This window comes from Triturus cristatus, chromosome 2_2 (genome assembly GCF_964204655.1).
Source record: "Triturus cristatus chromosome 2_2, aTriCri1.1, whole genome shotgun sequence".
Classification (NCBI taxonomy): Eukaryota; Metazoa; Chordata; class Amphibia; order Caudata; family Salamandridae; genus Triturus; species Triturus cristatus.
In genome coordinates, this window is record NC_140582.1 from 227480120 (window position 1) to 227505064 (window position 24945).

Sequence of the window (24945 nt, forward strand, 5' to 3'; positions counted from 1 at the left end):
TTCTGCCCCTCTTTCTGAGGTTCTCCTCTTTCTTCTTTATTTGGCCCAGCAGGGCTCTGCTCTGGGCACCTTGAAGGGTTATCTTGCTGCAATCTCTGCTTTCTTAAGGCTTCCTGATCAGCCTTCTCTTTTCAAGTCCCCTGTTGTCTCACGTTTTCTCAAGGGCATTACTCATATGTTCCTTCCGTAATGTCTCAGTGGGACTTGAACCTTGTTCTCACTTTTCTGATGTGCGCTCCCTTTGAGCCCCTTCACAACTGTCCCATTCGTCTACTGACTCTGAAAACTGCCTTCCTGGTGGCTTTCACCTCCGCTAGGCGGGTGAGTGAGCTCCAGGCTCTCAGCTAAGCATCCCTTCCTTTCGGTTCATCCGGATAAGGTTGTCCTCCGGACACGTCCTTCTTTTCTTCCTAAAGTCGTGACTCCCTTTCACATCGGGCAATCTGTCACACTGCCCACCTTCTTTCCGCCTCCGCATCCTTCAAAAGATGAAGAGGCTCCACCGTCTGGACCCAAAACGTGCGCTGTCATTTTATTTGGACCGCACAAAACAGTTCCGGGTGGACGACCAACTTTTTGTTGGATATGTAGGTGTGAAGAAGGGTAAAGCTGTACACAAGCGGACCATCTCCCGATGGGTCATGTTGTGTATTAAACTCTGCTATTCCTTGGCGAAAAAGGTCCCTCCTGTTGGGCTGAGAGCCCATTCCACCCGGGCCACAGCGGCGACAACTGCCCTGGGACGGGGGAGTCCCCTTGCAGGACATCTGTCAGGCGGCGACGTGGGCTTTACTGCACACGTTCGCCAAGCACTATTGCCTGGACAGCCAAGTCCGGAGAGATGGCCACTTTGGCCGTTCTTTTCTCCAGGACGGACTTTCTGGTGTGATCTTGGTTCGCAGGCCCACCTCCGGGGTTGGTATTGCTGGGGTATCTATTCTAAGGTGAGGAATCTAACTAACGTGTTTCTTTCAGATGAACAAGTTACTTACCTTCGCTAACGATGTATCTGTAAGAAACATTAGTTAGATTACTCACCAACCCACCCAGCCTCCCCGTTCTGCGAACCGACATCTAGGGTTAAGGTTCTCCCTTTCAGGGCCCTAGATTTTTCGGCACCAGTGTCGGTCTCTTGCATGGCTCTGCGTCCCTGGCGCGGAAAACTATGTATAAGAACTGACGTCCGCGCGCGAGGGCGGCATCTAAGTACTCCGACGTCATTCCGGCGCACGACGCCGACGACGGACACGGAGCCGCTGCAGACGACGCCTAGCGACGCGCAAGGGGTATTGCTACAAAAATGTTTCCGGATCCAGCCTGAAGCCTGGGGATATTCTAAGGGGAAGAATCTAACTAACTAATGTTTCTTACAGATACATCGTTACCGAAGGTAAGTAACTTGTTCTTTACACCTCTCTGCAACGCAGCTCTGTGGCGCTTACTGGAGGTACCTAGTGGGCTAGTTGGACCCTAGGGACCCTCAGGATTCAAATGAACTTAATCTCCCAACTAAAAACTGCCACAGGGCGTGTTTACAGTGTGGTGAAGGGAGGGGACGGGGCCTGAGTTAACGTGTGCAAACAAGCCCTGTGGCGCGTTTTAAGAGGTAAGTTTAAACCCCTGCCCTATTATATACTAGGGGCTTACAGAGGAGGTCATGCTAATCACAGGGGGACCCCAACGCATAGTGTTCCCTAGTGTATGAAGGTGTTTTCACTGTATTCTGAGTGTCTTTTAACATAGCACTGGCTCTCGGACTGGTTAGTCAGACTCGGTTACCACCAGTATCCGTCTGAAAAAGTTGAGGGTACAGGATGATTTTGCATCAAGGCTTCTTTCTGCTCTTATGTTTGTTCTTTCTGTACGTTATCCTTCTGCCTGCATTTTTCTTCGTCTTTGAGGACTTCTGTTGCTTCTTTCTGCATTTCTTTTTTTTCTTTCTGTGCGTTTTTTCTTCTTTCTTTACATGTCCTATCTCTGTAGGCATAGTTAGAAATTACCATTGAAAAAACCTTTGAAATTCACTGAAAAAACTATAGGTTTCAGGGGCGTTATAGTTAGCTGGACTTTTCACTCGTACAAAACTATTGAAATTCCCCGTTATAGTTAGTTCAGGTAACTGTAACTATAACTCGCGCGCCCGCAATGCACTGCTGATGACGTCACATATTACATCACTCATGACCTGGTCAGTGATATATATATATATATATATATATATATATATATATATATATATATATATATATATATATATATAGCTCCTGCAGGCGGTCACTGAGGCTGGGATATAATGTAATATAAAGGGTCAGGGTAGAGGTATTCTGACTCCTTAGGACTGATGGGAGAATTTGCCCCAAACCTTTTTTTTTTTTTTTTTTTTTTTTTTTTTTTTTTTTTGGTATACGAGGATTCGCTGATCCACTGCAGCGCTCACTGTGGCCCTGTGTGAATCTGCGACAGATCCATGGATCCAGACCCCAATTTCTCTTTAAAATACACCCACTCACAGACCCATTCAAACGCTCTCTCTCACACACACCTTTTCACACATTCATACATCCACAAACACAACCATTCAGTTGACTGTGTTTGATCTTACTCCCAAAGCTGTGGCTGTCATATTGTCTGCCAGGTGGCATCCTATTTAGTCTGTCTATTATGATGCTGAAGCAAATTTATAGCCTGGTCTGGCACCCACAAGACCAATCCACTACAGGCCAAGTTGTCTGATGCGTATTATTGGTTTAGTTTCTGGGCCAGCAAAGACTTGCAGTGGGCACCGTTGAAGACACAGTAGCTGCCACCAGCCGTCCTTGTTCAAATCACCCATTGTGATGAAATTTAGAAAATGGTGGCACATTTCGTTCCCCCAAGACCTTTGTGATGCCACATTAAGACCTTAATTTGCTACTCAGTTTTCTCATCTGCTCACCATTTGAACCTCCTGTGAAACTGATTTCAATGTCTCTTGATTCTAAGAACTGTGTTCCTGGTTGCTACAATGTCTGCTCGCCGCATGAGTACATTCCAAGCTCTCTCAGTACTGCTGCCCTATACCACTTTTTCCCCCAGAAAGAGTAGTGTTGAAGACCAGGCCAGCCATTTTACCTAAAGTTGTGACTGTTTTTCACATTAGGCAATCCAGCAAACCACCACTCTCCCTATGTTCTCTGCGCTACCTCTCCTCTTGAAGGAGCAGGAGAGACTCCATTGGGTGGACCCCAAAAGTGCCTCAAGCTTTTACATCGATCGCACCAACAACCATCAGGGGGACGATGAGCTCTTTGTGGAGTTTGCTTGGGCAAAAAAAGGCATGGTAATGCAGAACAGGACTCGGTGAAGATGGATTGTCCTCTGCAAAAGGATCTGCTGCACATGAGCTAAGAAAGATTGAGGGCAAGATGGATGTCTTGTACATTTAGTGAGTTGGGTCATGGGCGTCAGTACACACGCTCACAAAGCAATACTGCCTTGACAGCCAGGCCCGACCAGAAGTGCATTTTCGCCAGTCTGGCACTTCAGGACGTTCCACAGACCCTACTCCTTTGTATGTACTGCTTTGCTATCTGTTTGAACAGTGATGAATCTGCAGCTAGAAGTATCCCTCTGAAGAACAAGTTACTTACCTTCCATAATGCTCTTTCTGATGGGAACCCTAGCCACAAATTCTTCACTGCCCTCTGGCCTGTCCCCCCGCTTCCTCCCCCCATCCATTTTATGGAATGGCCTCTCTTTCCACCTTAAAAGGTTCCAAGTTAGAGATCTGCACATTGGCACTGATTTGTGTTTGGGTTCTACATCTGAAGGGACCCCAAAGATGTCATGAACGAAATTGCCGAAAGTCTCACCTTGGAGGTGACATTTTCCCCTAAACGTGCTGCATAAGCAATTTTTGAAGCTAAATTTCAGTAGAGTGCATATCTGTATCTACAAAGGGTGTATTAAAAAACAAATGAAACTGACATTAGATTCCAGGAACTCTACAGGTACGGTTTTGTGATGTCCCATTCAAGGAGAACACCAAATTCAAACATGGCGCTATGTTGGCACGTAATGCAGAAGAGATACATCAGCTTTTCCACCTATAGTCTGGCATCTGGAAAAGATTTGTAGGTGTGAAATCTGGAGGTAGAGTACCAGCTGAAAGATAGTCATTTGGTATGGTAAAGCAGATATGTTGCATTGAGAGCCAGGTGCTTAAGCATTTTAATTCAATTGTCTACCTATGTCAAATGATGCATTATCTACTGTGTGAAGTAACCACTTATCATAATGCTAAAAACTTTTGAGGCTTCTTGTAATGTGATAGTAACAGTGTTGCTATATTTGTGTATAGGGCAGAGCTGCAAAGATGTGTGCCAGACCAGCCTACTGTAGAGGATATTGTACAAGCTGTTTTGAAGGAATGCCGAAAAGAGAACCTTAAATACAAGACAACAGCTGTTAAGTGTGCAGCGGATGTACTGAATGCAACCAAAGAGGACAGATTCCAGGATATGACAGAAATTCTCTTTCCTATTATAAAGAAGGTACTGATTCATATCTACTTAAAAATCTCAACCATTCACATTGAAGAGTGTTTATACCAGGTTATATATTTCATTGTATTCTCTTCGAAGATTTCTACTTCTATGAATGCTCGCATATTCAGCTCTTTGTGGAGCTGATATCCTATTCAAATGATAATAAGAGGCATTTGCAGATGTTTTGCAGATTCTAAATCTTTTCAAGCATCTATACATCTTTGATTGTGACCCTGAATTTGTAGTATCCTAACCTGGGCATTCGGTATATACCCAAAGGTATTAGTACCAAATTCCATTTTGATGGAGTAAAATGTAAATGTTTCATCAACCTTGCACCACACTGGTACAAAAGGGTCAAAGAGAGGAGCAAAGAGATATTAGAGCTGTTTGTGACATCAGGAAAGTTATGCTGACCATGACTCAAGCACTGCTTTAGAAGTTTTTTAATTTGAAACTCACTATTATGGGACAGGGGCCTTACACTCTTCATACGCTTTTAAATGGATGATGAATCGGAGCCATGTAGTAAGAAGAAAGTGAATCCCAGAAGCGAGGGGTTTCTCCTAGTTTGAGAGGAAAAGTATGCAGTTGAGAAGAGCCAGGCCTCAGACAGGGCATGCGTAGTGTGAACAGCCTGGCTAGTTCACCTCGAGTGTCACGTCCGCCCACCTCTTCAGCATCCTCTAGGCATACCATTAATATTTTACTATTGTGAATGTTAATTCATTAGGTTCCTGCTATTTCTTATTTCGAAGGAAACCTAATTGAACAGTCATTTATATTCTGATGGATATATCGGCGAGTGCAGCGAACGAGCTCAACGGCAATAAGGGGAGTTCGGGGGGTTCTCCCCCGTGAAGTTTTAAACAAAAATTGCCATCTTTTTGGTGCGATTTTCAGCACTATTTCTGTGATAAATGGACTAAAAATTCAGTTCTTCTAGGCATTCATAGAAGAAAACTCATACATTATTTCAGAGAATTTCTGGGTTTGCCAAGCAAGTCTGACTTATGAAGAGGGCTAGGGTACTAAGCAAGACTGCTTTGACTCTACCCTTTCCAATAGAAAACACTAGTTAGCGATGTGAACAAGTTCAATGGATAAATCTGGGGTCTAAGGAGAGTCCCTCTCCTGAGAAAGAAATTAAAAAAAGATTGGCAAACTCTGCACCGGCTCGTCTCCTTCACCTCGCGGTGCACGGCCTCACGGTTCTGAAGAGCATGTTGTGCCACATATTAGACTTGGCGTGCGCCAGCAGATCAGCTTCACCTGCTGTCATGGCTGCAGCTGTGCATTTTGGCTTGCATACTCCAAGGAGATCTGCTACAAATGTGAGCCTGAAAGAACAAGATGCAAGGCGCCCAGGGAGGACTCCGTGAGGTGTATGGTAGCAGGATGTGAGAGGTTATTTACATCATGGGTGGGTTTGGGGATGTGAGAGTTAATTGAGGGGAAGTGAGGGTTGAGACTCTTCCGCCATATGGCTTTGCTTGCATGATATTTAGCTATGACTTGGGGATACTCGAAGTGTTTGCAATAGGTGTGAAGCCAGCAAGGGTGAAAGCCGCTGTTTTCACAACCCCCCACAAGAAGGCAGGGACTCTGCAATACACCTGTGCAACAAAAGACACAGAATGCAAACTCCCATCACAAGGTGCTTGAGAGACAATAATAATATGACAGAAAAAAATCTATTCCAAATGGATGGATCCACCCTTCCCACGAAATGGTCAATAAAATCGATATAAAATTATAAGATGTATGTTGGTGGTTAATTTTCATATTCTTGGATGATCATTAACAAAGTTATCTAAAACCTAAGTTAAAGGCAAACAAACCCAAAGATATTTAGCATCCGGACATTCTACTGAATGAACAGCATTCTTTCAGTCATACACCCCTACACATTATGTGCAGCCATACACATGTTCTGCGTCTTATGCTTGAAATTTCAGTTGCCTACGGGACACTCTGGAACCTGGCCTCCCATCAGTTGGAGATTTGTGTTAGTCAAAGGGCTAAAATTACTGAAAGAGGGAGGACATAAATTACACTCACACTATTGGCCAGCATGATGAAACAGGAGCAATACCTAAACGGAAACACCACCAGGATCCAAAAAGGTATAAATGTTCAGCCCCTAAGAACAGTCTTTGCCAGAGAGATGGGAGATGTCCTGAACGTTAAGCACAGCGTACGTCAATAAAAAATCGTTTATTTAGCTACATCTGTACCAGGAAGCTGTGCTCTTTGAAATTAAGAATAAAGGATGGGTAGTTGGATTCCTCCAACATGAAGGATGATTAAAATTAACAGGCATCTGCATATTTGTTATCTGGATGTTTTTGGGTTACCTTGACTTCGCAGAGGTAGAATTACTGGCAAAAGAAATAGAACCACTGTATCAATGATGCTGTATAAGAATGTCCTTGGAGTGAACATCGCATTGCTATAAAAACAGATCAGTGTCTCTCTTCTTATAGTGGAATTAACCTTTGGTGGTCTCATACTACTTCTTACATCCCCTGGGTGTTGTGCTAATTGTGTAGGTATGTGGAAAGGTCCTGATGAAGGTGGTCTGACTTCTTTTCTTACACCACCGAAACGCGCGTCGACCGATTATTCAGACTTGTCTTTCTGAATATAATCTTTTTATCTGGTCCTGGGGTTTGTTTTGTCATCTGTGATCCCCTCCTTATTTAGATGCCAATTGTATGTAGGATGTGGAAGTGTGTATGTGTTTGAATGAGCTTTGTATGATCGTTGCAATTTTTATAGATTTTCCAGGGATGTTCTTAGTAAAATTATTAGTATTGTGTCTTTGTTATACTTGATGTAACAAATGTATTGAATTTTCTTTGTTGTGCTTTTCTGTAATGTATATAATTGGGGAAAAAAACTTTTAAAATGAAAAAAGAAAGAAAAAATTGAAATGTTAAAAAAAGAATTAAAAAATGTGATAAATTATATAAAGAAATGAGATAAATAAAAGAATTGAACAATTTGAATTATAAACTATTAATATATTAAGGTGAATTATTTTTGATAACTGAGCCCAATGGTGATTTAATTCGTAGTGTAATGGTTAGATAGGCCTTGAGGGAGCAATTGCAGTTTTGTTTTGTTCTTCTCCCCTCTGCTCCTTGGCCTAAAAGTAAAATTATAGAGAGGTCACCCTATTTATGCAGCAGCCCCTAAGAACAAACATGAGGCCCCCAATATAGCGAGCTAGTTCAATGGTCCCACAAAAGAAACCCATTCAAAAGAAACTCATATTTCCCAAGACACACGAGCTAATCAATGGGCCTGACATTCACAAATTCGCTATACACTACAGGTTCCCTCGATCCCGTGCAGTAATCATTTCCTTCCTCTTGCCGAACAGGTACAGATGCCCCCGTCACAATTGATACACGCAGGGCCCCAGGCAGGAAAATCTTTCCCCTCGATCCACACAGATGATTCCGCCTCCTTAGTACAGCAAATCATTGAACGCACGAAAGAGGTAGGGGGCCTTAAGATTATGCTAACACGAATAGCTTCCGACCTTAAAGTACATACACTTTGTCGCTGATACTGAAATTTAATATTTTCGCCAGACACAACTTAAAAAGGCACATTACATGATCACTGTGGGAGTTTATCAAGCTCAAAAGATGGTCGGGGTTAAGAAATCGAAAAGTGCAAAATATTGTGAAAGAACCCCACGGCCGGCCGTATAAGTAATTGACATAAAACTTTAGTTCACACAGATCAAACTGCTGAGTTTTTTAAGGTATTAATGAAAAATATGACAAACAACTTACTTGATGTCAAAATGCCATTTGATTTAGTAAACCTGTAGTGCATGAACATGAATTTGTGCCACACGCACTTCCAAAATATTTCATTAGCTTAAAGTCTGAAAATAGAAGCCAGTCGCGGCTCGCAGGGGGTAAAATAAAAATGTTACCTGGTCCGCACAGCCTCGGGTCCGTTGACGCCTTCAACAGCCGCATCACTGCGGCAGTGCTGGCAAGTGGCAACCCCTCTCAGCCAATCCTGGCCCTGGAGCAGCGCCAGGATTGACTTAGGGCACGGTTACTCTCCGCCCACCAACCCATTAGGAGACCGAGGTTTGAGCCTTTGTTCAACCCTCGCTCTCCTAATGGGCATGTGCCAGCCTGAGCAGACACCAGTGCGCATGACTGGGCACGGCGGAAAAATTCGCCGACCTTCCCGACTTATGGGCACTTGGGCTTCTGCCTGCCCCTGACCATGCCTGTCAGTCAACATGACGTCGGACCGCCCACCCCCTTCAGACTCTGAAGGGGGTGGGCGGTCCCACGTCATGTTGACTGACATGATTGTCAGTTCTCCCTCGGTGTCTCTGAACTTAAGTAAACTGAGAATTTACTTAAGTTCAGACACGCAGAGGGAGCTGCGGGCTTGGGCGTCTTGTGGGGCAACGCCCCAGCGCCCTAATGGACGCACCACCACTGCAAGGTGTGCTTAAGGAGCTCTGAGGCATCGGTTGGCAACGGGCAGTGTTTTAAAATACCCCTAAAATAATTACATTGATTACACATATTTTTTTTAGTGTGGCCCCTTAGATATTGTCTGATTTTATGAACCAAATGTTTTTCCATCTTCTGTAGTAGGGGATCTCTGTGTATAGTCATAATCATGTGTATAGTCCCACCCATGTGCGTGGACTGCGGAGAACTTCAATAGATATATAGTCCCTTAAGGTGTCTTCCAGTGCAGTCCTGCATAGACACTTAAGAGATAATAAAAGACAATAATGCAGCCTGAAAACACCAGGCTACTCTGGCCATTACTTCATCCTGAATTGAAAAGGCTAGCCAGGTAACAGTCAATTTCAACTATTTCACTAAGTTTCACAAATAGAGAAACTCCCCTTCACAAAAATCCCTTTTTCATGATAGAGATGAAGGGTTGGACAGACAAGCCCCATAGGCTGCCATTATATGTCTGCAAATTGATACCGTGCCTTCAAGGATACTTCCAGAGACCCTCTGTATCCCATGATGCACAGCCAAAGGCCAGTTACTTCCAGTTCTTTTTTCCGGCTCCTGCTAGCAGGACCCTGGAGCATTAGCTCTTCACTTTTAGTGATTAGTACTGGATTTTTGCAGTTTCACTCGACGTCTTTGGCCTTTATCTACATTCTGCTGTGTTTATTGGCAGAATTTCTGCAGTTTTCTTGTCTCTATACTATCTCTATCTGACAAGTGCTTTGACTGCAGTTGAAATAAAGGCCAAAGCTGAAGCTCACAGAGTTTGTATTCTGTGCTTGCCGGTGTCTTATGTCTTTGACACCTGTCTTCTCTGTAAAATCTTTTCCAGGTGCCCTGCGGACAGGGAGAAGATTCGACTCCCAGTGTTGGAGCCGGGAAGAGTGAAGGCATCTTCTTCATTCTCTGGGTAAGGAGAGGGTAGGTCCTCTACCAAGTCCCATGCTGTGACCTCTGGGTTTCTTCCTAGTAGGAACGTGACTGACAAACGATGCGGGTCCGGTCAGCGTTGAGGACCCAGGACTCTGGTCGACGCAACGTCGAAAGCCTACGTCGAGGAGTAGACCTGGAGGACCTCGACGTCGAAGTGATGCTCGACGTCGAAGTGGTGCTCGACGTCGAAGTGGTGCTCGACGTCGAAGTGGTGCTCGACGTCGAAGTGGTGCTCGACGTCGAAGTGGTGCTCGACGTCGAAGTGGTGCTCGACGTCGAGGTGGTGCTCGACGTCGAGGTGGTGCTCGACGTCGAGGTGGTGCTCGACGTCGAGGTGGTGCTCGACGTCGAGGTGGTGCTCGACGTCGAGGTGGTGCTCGACGTCGAGGTGGTGCTCGACGTCGAGGTGGTGCTCGACGTCGAGGTGGTGCTCGACGTCGAGGTGGTGCTCGACGTCGAGGTGGTGCTCGACGTCGAGGTGGTGCTCGACGTCGAGGTGGTGCTCGACGTCGAGGTGGTGCTCGACGTCGAGGTGGTGCTCGACGTCGAGGTGGTGCTCGACGTCGAGGTGGTGCTCGACGTCGAGGTGGTGCTCGACGTCGAGGTGGGGTGGTGCTCGACGTCGAGGTGGGGTGGTGCTCGACGTCGAGGTGGGGTGGTGCTCGACGTCGAGGTGGGGTGGTGCTCGACGTCGAGGTGGGGTGGTGCTCGACGTCGAGGTGGGGTGGTGCTCGACGTCGAGGTGGGGTGGTGCTCGACGTCGAGGTGGGGTGGTGCTCGACGTCGAGGTGGGGTGGTGCTCGACGTCGAGGTGGGGTGGTGCTCGACGTCGAGGTGGAGTGGTGCTCGACGTCGAGGTGGAGTGGTGCTCGACGTCGAGGTGGACTCGACGCCGAAGTATGGTGACGTCGTAGCGGTGGCGACGTCATGGGTGTATCGAGAAAAAAAACCAGACGTTGAGGGGTCATTACCGGCGCTCAATGTCTAGGTCCCGTCCCGTTCCGGGCCTCGCTCTCTGGTGAGCCTATCATCGTCGGCGGGGGACTTCGTTTTCCCGGCAAAGTCGACTCAACGCCGAGCAGTGGATCGACGTCGAGGAACCCTTCTGATGGGGAGTCTGGAGCTACTTACACATGGTCCACTCGTAAGCGAGGGACGTTGGTCCCTTTGCTTAGTTTGGAGTATTCGCATACCTACTCACCATCTAGGTCGCCTCCTGCTCCGCCCCCACTGGTGATACCACCGGGGATGCCTCCGAATTCTCTGCGGCTCCTCTCCCACCCACCGCCTCAGGGGCCTGTGGCTCCTCAGCCTGCGACCCACGTGGAACCTTGATGACCGAGAACAAGGTCTCGTTTTGAGGCATCGGTCACATGGGTTCCGCTGTCTTCCATAAGGTCCTGTTGTCACCGTTATGGAAGGTCTCGGTTCAGGCATGCCAGGGATGCATCTTCACGAGTACGGGGAGGTGCTCTCCTAATCTTACGAATTTCCCCCATAGCGGGTTGTTCATTGGTTGGCGGTACTTAACTTTCGTCCACTGCCACCTGCCAGGAGGTTCTGGCTTCAAAGCTCCCTGTAGAGTCGACCTTAGTGATGTTTAAGACTCTACAGATGGAAGATAACAAAAAAAAAAGAGAAAACGAAAAAATGAATTTTTTTCGGCCACTGCTTCCGTTGGTGCCGGGTTTGGAGGAACCGGTGGTAGTACTGTTTAATTTTTTCCGGAGTCAGACCCTTCCTTCCTCCGGTTGAACCCTACTCCTGCTGCAAACAGCATGCTGTGGCCCGCTCTTGCTGGGCCGTTGTGATGGATCCCTGTGTGATTTCCTTCACCAATTTGTGGATCTCCTGCCCAGAGACAGGAGGAAAGCCTTACAGGAGATAGTCTATAGGGCCTGATGGTTTCGGACCTAATCATCGGCGCTGCAGCGGATATTTCGCTCCTGGCGACCCCTGGGTATTGCCATGGTTTTGTTCTACGGCGACATACTTGTATTCATCTGACATCTCTGAAGCCTGCGGCACAGCAGTGTGTTTCTAATCTCCCGTTCTCTGGCGCAACTCTTTGGTTCCCATGCCGATAGCGAGGTGGCCCGCATGAAGTCTGAAGCGGAGGCTTTGAAGGCTGTAGGTTTGGAGAAGCATGGAGAACAGCTTAAGGCCTTCTGGCCTTTCCAGCGGCTTTATTCCTCCCAGATTTGTTTTCTGCAGTCTTGGGCCGCCATTGAATAATTCAGGACAAGTGGGTGCGCAGTGAATACGCAACTTTACCAGTTCTCCTCCATCAATCCCTCCAACTCGATCACGCTACATACGCGAGTTGTAGAAGGAGGCCAACACCCTCTTCCAGTAAAGGAAGATAGAATCGGCTCCTCTGGGACAGAAAGGAACAGGATGGCACTCACTGTTCCTTCTAGTGTGCAAGAGAGACATGACCGAGTTTGGACATGTGTTTGACTTTCGAAAAGCCGACACGTGGGTTCAAAGAGTACAAATTCCGGTGGTTGTCCCTGCTTCAGATTTCCCCTCAACTTCATCAAGGAGGCTGACTATGCGCATTCGATCTACAGGACGCAGATTCTCACCTACCCATAGTTCCGCTTTTCACAGTGGGCAACAACCATTATCATTACTTTGTGCCGCATTTCGGCCTGAAGTCAACACCTCGGACTTTTCCATACGCAAGGACTAAGTGGCTGCGCATCTGAGAGGGATCAATGTCTTCGTCTATCCGTATCTGGACAACTGGTTGATTAAGGCAGCTACTTTCAGATAGTGCGCCTGCATTTCAATCGGACTTCCAGTCTCTTACTTCGTTTGGGTCTCCGCGTCAACCTCACAAGGTCTGTCTCGGCTACTGTACCCTATCTACAGCACCACGGAGCCACTATCGACGCACGCACAACAAATGTGTGTTCTTCGGAGGAGAGACGCTCTTCGATCCCTTGGAAGGCTCAAGCTCTCATGATCATGCCCTCCCCAACGGTGAGGCCGGTCTCGTCTCTCTTGGGCTTTATAGCTCTGTGTCTTCCCCTCTCCAATGCACGCCTCCATTTGAGACGCCTGCAGGGATGTCTGAATTGAATTTGAATTTAAAGGTATTTATTGAGCGCTCGTACACCAGGCTGTTTCATGGCGCTTTTGAGGAGAGTGATTCCTGAGTGGGGGGGTGGAGCAGTTTAGATTTTAAAAGCTTGTGCAAACAAATAGGTTTTCAGGGTGCTACGGAACTCCAGGTAGGATGATGTTGATCTCGTTTGGAAAGGTAGAGAATTCCAAAATTGCGGAGCAAGGACGGAGAACTTCGAGCCACCCGATCTGCTCTTCTTGAACCTGGGCACCATCAGGAGGGACTGAGAGGAAGATCGCAGTTGTCTGCTGGGGATGTAGGGTACAATTTTAGACATGATGAAAGATGGGGCTGTTCCCGCGAGGTCCTGGAACGTAATGCATCCCATCTTAAAGAGGGCCCTTTCTCTAATAGGGAGCCAGTGGAGGGATCTTAGAAGGGGAGAGGTGTGGTGAGATTTGGGCAAGCCATAGACTAGGCGGGCAGCTTGGTTCTCCACCAGTTGGAGCCGCCGGATGGCGTACGCGGGGGCACCGTTGTATAGGACATTCCCATAATATAGCCGGGAGAGAACCATGGCCATCAAGATCAGTTTAAGGGCTGAAAAAGAAAAAAATCGTGAAATTTTTCGAATGGTGCGCAAAGTAAAAAAACAAGAGGAAACCACCGTGCTGATCTGAGAGTGTAGGGTGAGTTGTTGATTGAGGGTGATCCCCAGTGTCTTGACAGAGGAAGAGGGAGAAGGGGGGGGCCGAAAAGGGGGGCCAAAAATGGGAGACCAAGGGTTGAGTTTACCGCCAGTGAATAGAAGCTCGGTCTTATCAGGGTTGAGCTTAAGGTGGTTAAAGCTCATCCAATCCCTAATAAAGACCATCACCGACTGAAAGTTGTGGATAGAATCAGAGAGGTTAAAAATGAGCTGGAGGTCATCGGCATAGTTAAACACCGTGACCTCCATCCTCTGTAGAGCAGAGATAAGCGGAAAAATGTACAAATTAAAAAGAAGGGGGGAAAGAGAAGAGCCCTGAGGGACGCCGCATCGCACTTTGTGGGCCTCGGAGGAAAAATTCGCCAGATGAACTGCCTGTGATCGGTCACTCAAGAATGAGCTGAGCCAGGTAAGGGCGGAACCTCCAATGCCAGCCGCCTCGACACGGGAGAGAAGGATGGTGTGGTCCACCATGTCGAAGGCGGCTGATAAGTCGAGAAGAACCAGTGCCTGTAGAAGATTAGCATCTTGTCCCTCTTTGAGTGTGTCTAAAACAGAGACCACTACTTTTTCGGTGGAGTGGAGGGGGCGGAACCCTGCTTGGGATGGTGAAAGGTAGCCGCTGTCCTCGATGAAAGAGCTAAAGATTTTAGTGACGTAGCGTTCGAGAACTTTGGCCAGGTAGGGGAGAAGAGAAATGGGCCGATAATTTACTAGCTCTGTTGGAACTGCGCCTGGTTTTTTCAGAATTGGAATGATGGTGGCTGATTTTGTGGCTTGGAGGAACAGTGCCTGACTTAAGAGTCTCGTTGAGAAAGGTGAGGGGGGGGGGGGGGGGGGGGGAGGGCAAATAAGGAAGATGTCTCGCAAGATGAAAGCCGGGCAGATGTCGGAAGGAGATCCAGATTTGACACACTGGAGTAAGGAAAGGAAGATATCTTTAGACAGCGGGGCTATAAGGTCAAGGTGAAAGGTGTTCGGAGGGGGATCAGGGTTGAGGAAAGCTGGGGAGGGAGGAGGAATGTTGGCCTTGATATCTGCAATTTTGTTAATAAAAAAGTTATTCAGGGAGTCACACAGGGACTGGGAAGGTACTGGCTTGGGTGTGGTCCTGTCTGAAGAGGCTAATTCGAAAACTGTGGCAAAAATTTCTCTAGGTTGATTCTCTGCCCGGAGGATTTTATTAGAGAAATAACGGGTTTTGGCATCAAGAATGGCTTTCTTGTACTCTACCTGGGTGGAGGAGTACAATAATTTGGTAGCAGTGCAGTACGTGCGTCTCCACGCACGCTCTGCACGGCGGGTAGCCAGTTTTTTCTCCTTAAGTTCCGGGGTGAACCATTTGTTGACGTCGTGAGCGCGTCTTACTCTGATGCGTCTTAGAGGTGCCACCTGGTTGCAGGCATTAGACAGCCATTTGACTGGAGGCTCAGTGGACCAGACACTGGGGGTTTGGGAAGACTGGATTCAGCTGTCACGAAAAGCTCTACAGTCCATCCGCTGGTAGTGTTCTCCACAAAATCCCTTCTGGGGGGTTCCCTTCTGCAAAGAGATGCCCATGCAACCCTTAGTGCTGGTTGCTTCTCTACATGGCTGAGGTGCGCATTCTGACCGTCTTCAGATACAGGGATCATGGTCCTTGAATGAGACCAGGTTCCACATCGTCTTCATGGAGCTTTGAGCAGTCCGGATGGCGCTAACGCCGTACAGCCGTCGTTTTCACACCTGCTTCCTGCTTGTCCAGATGGTCAATACGACGACACTGTTCTGCCCCAACATGCTGGGGGGGATCCAGTTCTCGAGTGTTGTTTCGGGGATCCCAGACAATCTGGCACCTTCCCTGTGTTCACAATGCTCAGGCAGGCGCCCTCGACAGACTCATTCATGTAAACCACACATGGGTCTTGCACGACATATTCGAAGGATGGGATACTACGGGAGTCATTCGGTTCTCTTCTGCAGGAAACAGCGGATGCCGCGACTTTGCCTTCAGGTTCTGCCACCCAGGGACTCTGGGGTAGGCTCTATTGTTCGATTGGTCAGGCGTTTTTTTCTCTATGCTTGTCTGCCAATTTTCCTTATTCAGACGGTGGTGATCAAGTTCTCTCTCTTACGGGCCTAGATGGTCCCCGTGGCTTCGGAGTGGCCCCGTCGGTGGTGGTTCACAGACCCACTCCGCCGGTCTCTTCTGCCATTTTCTCTGTCTTTGGTGCAGGCCGGACCTTCTGAAGTAGTTTGGCGGACAGAGGGTGCACTCCGACCTCTTGTTGCATTTAGCGGCAGGGCTTCTGAGCTCGTACAGTGCGGACATTTGAATCTCCGTCAGGCCTGTATGGAGATTTTATATAAAAAATAAAAAAGATTACAAAAAGATGAAGGTCAAGCTGACATCTACACGCATGTCCTATGCGCATAAGAGACTAGATTTTACATCTGGTGTGTTTTTAAGGACGTGGATCCTGCCTCATGTAAGGAAGATGTCCTCCCTTGCTTACTGCTCTTGGCTCGATCTGGTTTTCATTGTCATTCCATAGTAGTTCATCTGGCAGTTTTGACTGATTATAGTAAATGTCCTTCACAAATTATTGTTTGAAAATCCCAGTCATCGGAGATTTTCTTGAAGGATTGACGGAAGTGTTTCCTCCCATTCGGCGTCCTTCGCCTTCCTGGGAATTGCATGTAGTCCTGTCACAACTCATGAAGGGACCCTTTGAACCCTTCCGTAGGGTTTTTTCTTCAGCATCTGTCCTGGACGATGGCTTTCATTGCGGCCGTAACTTCTGCCCGCAGGATCAGCGTGCTTCAGCCTTATGTTGTACAGAACCTGATACGGTTCTCATTCCTCTAGGGTAGTTATGAGGACTCAATCTTAGTTCCTTCCTAAAGTTGTATCTGAGTTTTATGTAACAAGTACTGTTACACTGCCTGCAACTTTTTTTTTTTTGTCAGAGGGTTTTGTAATTCTATTTTTTGACAAGTATTACGATATCCGTAGTTCAGAACCGCTATCTGTAATCTATGGCTCGGTCTGCACTGATATAGGTACCTCCAAACTATCTGTTTCTGAGTTGCTTGTTTTCCTGTATTCAGCTGTGTTATCAGAAAGCTGACAAGCCTTTGCTTAGTGAGCCTAGGGCTCATTTTTCCTGAGGTAAAGCAGCTGCTGCGCCTTTACTTCGTAGCGTACCTATTTTGGAATGCTGTAAGGCTGCCACTTGGAAGTCAGTCCATACCTTTGCTAAACGCTACTGCCTGGACTCTGATGCCAGGGCAGATGCTCAGGTTGGGCAGGCTTCGCTGCGGATTCCATTTGCACCTTAGTGGGTGTGTTTGTTTCTTCCACCGCTGGGGTTGTTTTTTGGGATGGGCTTGCCATTCTATTCACATGATTATGACTATACAGAGAGATCCCCTACTACAGAAGGAGTAGTTTCTTACCTGTAACTCCAGTTCTGTAGCAGGGGTATCTCTGTGATAGTCATAAGCAACCCGCCCTCCTCCCCGGTGGATGAAACAGTGATATTCTGATGCACCAGGCCTTTCTTTATACGCCTTCAAAAAGAACTGAAAGTAACTGGCCTTTGGCTGTGCATCATGGAATACCGAGGGTCTCTGGAAGGATCCTTAAAGGCACGGTATCCATTTGCAGACATATAATGGCAGCCTATGGGGCTTGTCTGTCCAACCATTCATCTCTATCATGAAAAAGGGATTTTTGTGAAGGGGAGTTTCTCTATGTGTGAAATGTAGTGAAATAGTTGAATTTGACTGTTACCTGGCTATCCTTTTCAATTCAGGATGAAGTAATGGCCAGAGTAGCCTGGTGTTTTCAGGCTGCATTATTGTCTTTTATTATCTCTTAAGTGTCTATGCAGGACTGCAGTGGAAGACACCTTAAGAGACTATATATCTATTGAAGTGCTCCGGGGTCCACGCACATGGGCGGGACTATTCACATGATTATGACCATCACAGAGATACCCCTACTACAGAACTGGAGTTACAGGTAAGAAACTAACCATTCTTATTACTAGCATATGTTGAAAGCATGTTATCACTTTGCAGACCAGATTTGTGAACTTCCATCACGCCTTGAAACTAGAAATTAAAGGATAGGCAGGGGACTGTACTTATTCCATTGCCTGATCAAAGGTTAATAGGTTGTTTTTTCCTTTTACTTCTCAGTAGTAAGGTTACTACTTGGCTATAGTATCCCTCCCCAACCCCAAATCAACCCATAACATCCTTCATATCCCCTTGCATCTCCACTCCCAGTGAAAACATGCATACCTGAACAAAGTGTGTTTTAAAACGCCATCAGTCAGCATGGTGACATTGCATTATTGTATTGTAATTCCATTTATATAGCTCTTACTACTCCTGACGAAGGTCGAAGTGCTTTTTTTTCGAGTAGCACGCTACTACGAAACCCAAGAAGGATTAGCGGTGAATTAGTATAGTGAATTATGAAATTAATTTGAGCGGTGGATATGTTAGTCTGTTATTTGGATTAAAAAGGGTAGGGGAGGGATGGAAGAGGGAGGGTTTGTATTTATATAGTGCTTGCTCCCCAAGATGAGTGGTCGTAGCACTTTTTCGGTGAGTAATGGGCTACTCTGGAACCCAAAAAGGATTAGTGGTGAATTAGTGTAGTGAAATATGAAATTAATTTGATTTGAGCGGTGGACATGTTAGTCTGTTATTTGGATTGTAAAAGGAATAGTGGAGAGATAGATGAAGGGAGGGTTTATTTTGGTGTTCATAGCAGTAGGAGGGGGTTTGGGGATGAGTAAAAGGGAGCTTGAGGGTTGAAAGTCAAAGGGAGAGAAAAGCTTGTTTGGACGATTTGAAGCGTTGTGTGCATAAGATGTTTGGATTTTGTAGGAAAGTGGAGTATTCTGTAGTGAAGCTGGTTAGGCTTCACTATGCAATACTCTCACAATACCTCATATAGGTCCTTTGGATTCACAGTAATCAATCCATAGCTCAGTCCTAGAACAGTGGCACGAGCAGTCCGACTTTACTAGAGGGATATATGTGTTAAGCATTTCAGAGTACTGACATGGAGGATAAGTATTGGTCATGACTTGTAAGAAATCCAACACCAATTTATAACCATGGAGCAGATTTTTATATAAATTTAGATACCAAAATGAACACTATCGGATAAGTATAATCTGAGTTATGGATTTTAGAAGAAAAAATAAATCTGTGCATTTCACTACTGCAAAACGTTAACATTGCAGTCAATTTAGAAAAACACAGTTGACAATCAGTCACTTGCAAATCGAGCCCAGTGGAAACAACTGGGGGTAAGGAGATGCGGATCCCAGAATCAGGCCACAACAGTTACTTGAATTTTACTCGTCTCATAGGGCCTGGGTGCAGAGTTGGCGTGGCTGTCCGTGGTGCTGAAATGGGAGCCACGGGTTAGCTGGATATACCGATTAGACGGTGCTAGTTACGAAACTGATGCAAAAACTCTACAATGGGGCCAATGAGGTGATGAGTTGAGTATGCTGCGAGGTTCCCTCGAGGCACAGCGTCGAACAAAGGTAGTGGTAGCCGGACTGGACACCAACAAGCCTTGGCAGCAGCAAGCTCAGCCTTCTGTTATTTTGACATCCTGGAGTTCGGGGGAAAACGGTATCCACCTGAAACTTGCTGGAGGTCAGGACTAAGTTTTCCGCAATGTACAAGACCATTTACTTTTGGGCGAGCCCTCAAAAAGTTCAAAAGGGTGACGCACACCACTGAATGTGGCCATTTCAGGGGCAGACTAGCTGCAGGGACTAGCAGCCCATAGGCTACTAGCTCTTACACCCCTAACTCACCTAAACCCAAGATTTAAGGGACCCCGACACCAGAGCCTTCTATCTGAACCATCTATTTCAAAGAAGGACCAAGAGGAGACTTGTCACGGACAACAGAACTTTGCCCAGCAGCTCAAAGCAAAAGGGGTATATTATGTCCCTGAGGCAAAAGACTTGGAACTGAGTCAACGACCTTCGTCCTTGTGTAAAAGTCGAAACCCCCGAAGTGAGGGACCCTTGCGGAAGTCAGAAGCACCCTCAGACTCCCCTAGAATGGTGGGACCAATCCCCTGCAAAGTTCAGGTAAAACCACTCTCTGCATCTAAAAAGTAAATAGTGAGGTGCATTCTGTGAGTTGTTGTCTGGCTTTCCCTGAAGTTTCGATCCGCTATCGCACTCACCTGCACCGCAAGCCGTTGAAGTTCCTTTTCATTACTTTTACCGCTACCAAGGTTTGTTGGTTACCAGTCGGGTAACTGACCCCTTAACTCCATGCTACATTAAGAGGGCACTTCCCAAGACCTGCGACCGACCTCAAGAACAACCCTGCTCTTGTGTATTTGCATCCCCTTTCTGTTGGTGTTGTCTCTATCTTAAAAACAGCTTGGGGATAACTCCTTTTTAAAGACCACTGACAGCCAGGACAACCACTGCACTCGGACTCCATGGGCTAGGTAAAATTGAACTCACTGTTGGGCCCTGGGACCCCAAAGACCTCTACCCTGCGAGGGTACACTGTAACTCGAGCCCTAAGTAACTGATTGTCACTAGCAGATTTTCCCATTGACTGCAATATTAAAAGTTTGCTCTATTTAATGCATTTATTTTCTAATGCTATGAAAATCCATTACTCTAGTTGTATGTATTCTATTTAGTTAGTTTTGGTGTCTAAATTTCCATAAACATATACTCTGTTTATAAATTGGTGTTGGATTTTTCTCGAGTCTTGTCAATTAATTATAAACCCTTATGGTACTGTAAAATGCTTAACACATATTCCTCCAGTTATGCCTGGCTGCTCTTTGCCAAACTACTGAGACTGAGCTAAGGATTATTGTGTGAATCCAAGGATCCTCTTTGAGGCATTGTGATACTATTGATTGGTAAGCATACTCACCCATACCACATAATATTCCACTTTCCTACACTGCTGACTTCTTTGGTTTGTTCAATCCATGTGCATTGCTGGGAATTGGCCATGAAACTCAATACCTAGCTTCTTTTATGGTTCTTAAACTTGAAACACCACTCTTGGGACGATAAAGTCCTCTACATGGTAAAAGCATGCAACCTGTATCCTTGCCTTGAGTGCCCAACTATACTGTCGTCTGGATCCCTATTTTGATATCTGATAGAGACATCTAGCTGCAGATTCCTTACCTTTGATTTTTCTCAGGCATCAGATTGGATCCGGAAGATTATTCTTCGAGCAATACCCCTGCATGCCGGTAGGTGGCGCTGGTCAGTTCTGCGTGACCTCGCCGGCATCGTCTGCGCCATTGTGACGTCCACATCACCTATATAGTCACCACCTCTACACTCTGTTCTCAGTAATTTGCTTTCTGATGGATACATCTGCCAGTGGATTCCTCACCTTGTGAATATCCCCTGCGCCAGCAACATTCGGAAACTTTTGTAGCAGTCCACGCCGATGAGGTCGAAGACGACGTCACAGAGACACGGCTCCGCTCGCGACTCCGCTGACGTCACCGGCTCCATAAGAAGACCTCGTTGGCTTGATGACGTCCGTTCCCTTTTTTCCGCGCCGTCGACGGATTTCGGGAATCGCTGTTGGTAGCTTCATTGTTACTTTGTGTTTCTCTGGGTTTTCTTTCTTTCTCTTTCAAGAAAGTTGTCGACAAGGAAGTCGGGCTTCAAGCCTTGTCGTGAGTGCGGCAAACACATGACTATCACGGATCCACATGATGACTGTGTGTGGTGCTTGTCATCTGACCACGATGTGGATGGTTGTTCTTGCTGTCGCAAGATGAGCTCGAAGGCTCTCAAAGAAAGGGAGGCGAAGCTCTTCATCGCAAGGATGAAAAAGGAGAAGAGAGGAAGAAGGAAGACGAGGTCACGGTCGAGATCGAGGTCGGCGTCGAAGTCTTCTTCGGGGCATGCTTCATGAGCCAAGAAGCACAAGAAGAAGAGGAGGCACTCTTCTCGACACCACTCGGACAAGAGCTCGGCTCCGAAGTTGCCAACTCAACGCCGAAAGGACTCCGTGTCTCCTTCGCCCGTGCTGGATTCGCCTCCTGGTCCTCCTTCTCCAGTGGCTTCGCCGGCTCCGGCTTCTGCTCCGGCTCCGGCTCCATCTCTGACGCCGGTTCCATCTCCGGCTCTGGATTTATCTCCGGCTCCGGCCCCGGTTGAGGATCTTCAAGAACCGGGTGAGCCTGCGACGCCGCTTATTCCACCGTCTGCGCCGGTTGGCTCGAGTCCGGTGATGCCTGACCAGTACCCTGCGTTCCCTGGACCAGGTCAGGACCCCTCGCATTATTTAAATGCTATGTACGGGGTGTTCGCTAGAGCCATGTGCACCACTGGTGCACCTGTGGGTCGGATGGGTCCAATGGCGTCTAATTTGGGGGTGCCGCAAGTCTATCCGCAGGCCACTTTCATGCCGTTTTTTTCAGCGACGCCGTCTTGGCATCTACTGGCGCCGAGGACGTCGACGCTGCTTCCATCTTCTCCGGCGCCGGCTCGACCTCGTTCGACGCCGGCTGCTCCTGCGGATCCACGTTCGGCGCCGTTGGATTCGAACACGGCGCCGCCAACGCCGCTTGTACGGATTCGGTCCAGAAGGGAGGCTCTGAGTGGTTGATGAGCGGAGGTACCTTCTGGAGGTACCTTCTGGAGGAAGCAGAAGGAGAGCTGGTGGAGTCTGATGAGGTGTTTGAGGAGCTTAAGGAAGCTAGTGGGCTGGATTTGTCTCCTGAGTGGGAGATTACTCCACCGTCCGATGAACCCTCCAAGGATGTTGCTCCATATCATGCAGTCATCAGGAAAGCTGCGGAACTGCTTGATCTCCAGTTGCCAACTACGGAGTTCAAATCAAACATTTTGACTGAAGTGTTACATTCTCCTACTGCAGTGTTAAATTCTCCTACTGCAGTTTCTGAACCGTTGTTGCCTTTTAATGAGGCCATTATTGACCCTGTGTTGGAGGTGTGTCGTAAGCCTTTTTCTGCTCCTGCAGTCTCTAAGACGGTTGCTAGGAGGTATAGGGCAGCTCCAGGGTACCCTGAGTTCTTAACATCGCATCCATCGCCTGAGAGCCTGGTGATTCAGGCGGCTTGTTCAGGGAAATCCAAGGGTGCTTTTCCTCAAGTTCCGGTGGACAGAGAGGCTAAAAGGCTGGACCAGTCGGCCAAAAAGGTCTTTTCATCGGCCAGCATGGCTCTAAAGTCAACGAATGCCACTTGCCCTTTGGGACGCTATGTACATGCGCTCATGGATACTGCTAAGAAGCTGGCGCCAAAACTATCTGAGGAGGATAGGGTTGGTTTTAACCCCTTCAGTGCCCATGACGAGCTGGACTCGTCATGGGCCGCGGTGGCGCTGTGCCCATGACGAGTCCAGCTCGTCATAGACCCCGCCCGCTAATTCAACGGCCGGCACAGGGCGGGGAAAGGGGCGGGCAATGAAGGGGTTACTGAAATCTTGACTGATGCCCAGGCAGCAGCACGCCAGGTGATCCAAAGTGGGCTGGACACGGCGGATTCAGTGGCAAGGGTCATGGGATCTTCTGTTGCCTCCAGGAGGAGTGCGTGGCTGAAGTCTTCGTTGTTTTCCCAGGATGTACAATCGACTCTGTTGGACTTGCCATTTGATGGATCTGGTTTGTTTGGCAAAAAGGCAGATGCTGCTCTTGAACGTTTTAAGGAGAGCAAGGCAACGGCTAAGTCTCTGGGCCTTCAGTCCCAGTCAAGGGGGTCTTTTAAAAGGTACAGAGGGTTCGGAAGGGCATCCTTTCGTTCCTACAGGCAGACCCAGCAGCAGCAGCAAGGCTCTTCGTCTAGAGGATACAGAGGTAGAATCAGGGGTCGCACACGTGGCCGTCAGCTCTCCTCCTCTTCCTCTTCAGCCCCTCCCACCACCGCAAAGCAGCCCTAGATCCACCATTCTGGATCATGTTGGTCCTGTGGGGGGCCGGCTTACCCATTTTCTACAAGATTGGGAATCTGTAACCACAGATCTTTGGGTTCTAGATCTTGTAGAAAATGGGTACGCCCTTCCCTTTCGGGAATTTCCTCCAAATTACCCTCCTTGTCAAGGGGTTTGCTCGGAGAACCACCGTCTTCTCCTACAGGAGGAAGTCCTGAAGTTACCACAGAAAGGTGCGATAGAGGTGGTTCCGGGTCAGGAGAGGGGTCAGGGATGCTACTCCCGGTATTTCCTGATTCCGAAAAAGGGCGGCAGATTGCGTCCGATATTGGACCTCAGGATCTTGAATCTTTATCGGAAGCAAGAGAAGTTCAAGATGCTCACCCTTGCGCAGGTTCTTCAAGCGCTGAATCAGGAGGACTGGATGGTGTCGATCGACTTGCAGGATGCGTATTTCCACATCCCCATCCTGAAGTCGCACAGGAAGTATCTCCGGTTTACGGTAGGGTCGCAACATTATCAGTTTGCGATCCTTCCATTTGGTCTTAATACTGCACCCCGAGTCTTCATGAAGGTGATGGCAGTGCTGGCAGCCAATCTCAGAAGGTCGGGGATTTCCGTTTTCCCCTATCTTGCCGACTGGCTGATCAAAGCGGAGTCGCCAGAGAAGGTGCTACATCATCTGCAGGATACAACTCAGCTGTTCAAATTGGGTTTTTCGATAAACGTGCCCAAATCTCACCTGGTGCCCTCTCAGCGCAACCTGTTTATAGGTGCGGTTCTGGACACTACTGTGTGTCGAGCATTCCCTCCGCCTCAAAGGATTCTCGACATACAGGAAATTATTCCTTTATTTTGCAATGGAGCGGTCATTCCAGTCCTGAAGGTCCTTCGCCTGCTCGGTCTGTTTGCTTCCTGCATTCTGTTGGTCAACCATGCACGCTGGCACATGAGGGCCCTCCAGTGGTGCCTCCGCAGGCAGTGGTATCAGCACAGAGGAGATCTCAGGGAGTCTGAGGATCTCCAGAGAAGCTGCAGCGGATCTGTCTTGGTGGAGCGTGGAGGGCAATCTGTCCCAAGGAAAGCCCTTCCATCTACCTCCATCAGTGGCCACAGTGATAACTGACGCGCCCACTTTAGGGTGGGGTGCGCATCTGGGGGATCTGGAGATCAAGAGTTTTTGGTCTCCAGAGGAAAGGTTGCTTCACATCAACCTTCTAGAATTGCGGGCGATTCGTTTAGCACTCAAGGCCTTCCTCCCTTC

At 47.7% G+C, this 24945-nt stretch overlaps 1 protein-coding gene across 2 annotated transcripts in view; it reads left to right on the forward strand.

Annotated features, from left to right (window-relative positions):
- Positions 1-24945, forward strand: part of ECPAS (Ecm29 proteasome adaptor and scaffold) — an 819497-nt gene that overhangs the window by 634339 nt on the left and 160213 nt on the right. For both annotated transcript variants that reach the window (XM_085641278.1, XM_085641277.1), the window contains exon 44: positions 4340-4532. In XM_085641278.1, coding sequence (XP_085497404.1) covers positions 4340-4532 — 193 coding nt within the window. The remainder of the gene's footprint in view (positions 1-4339; positions 4533-24945) is intronic.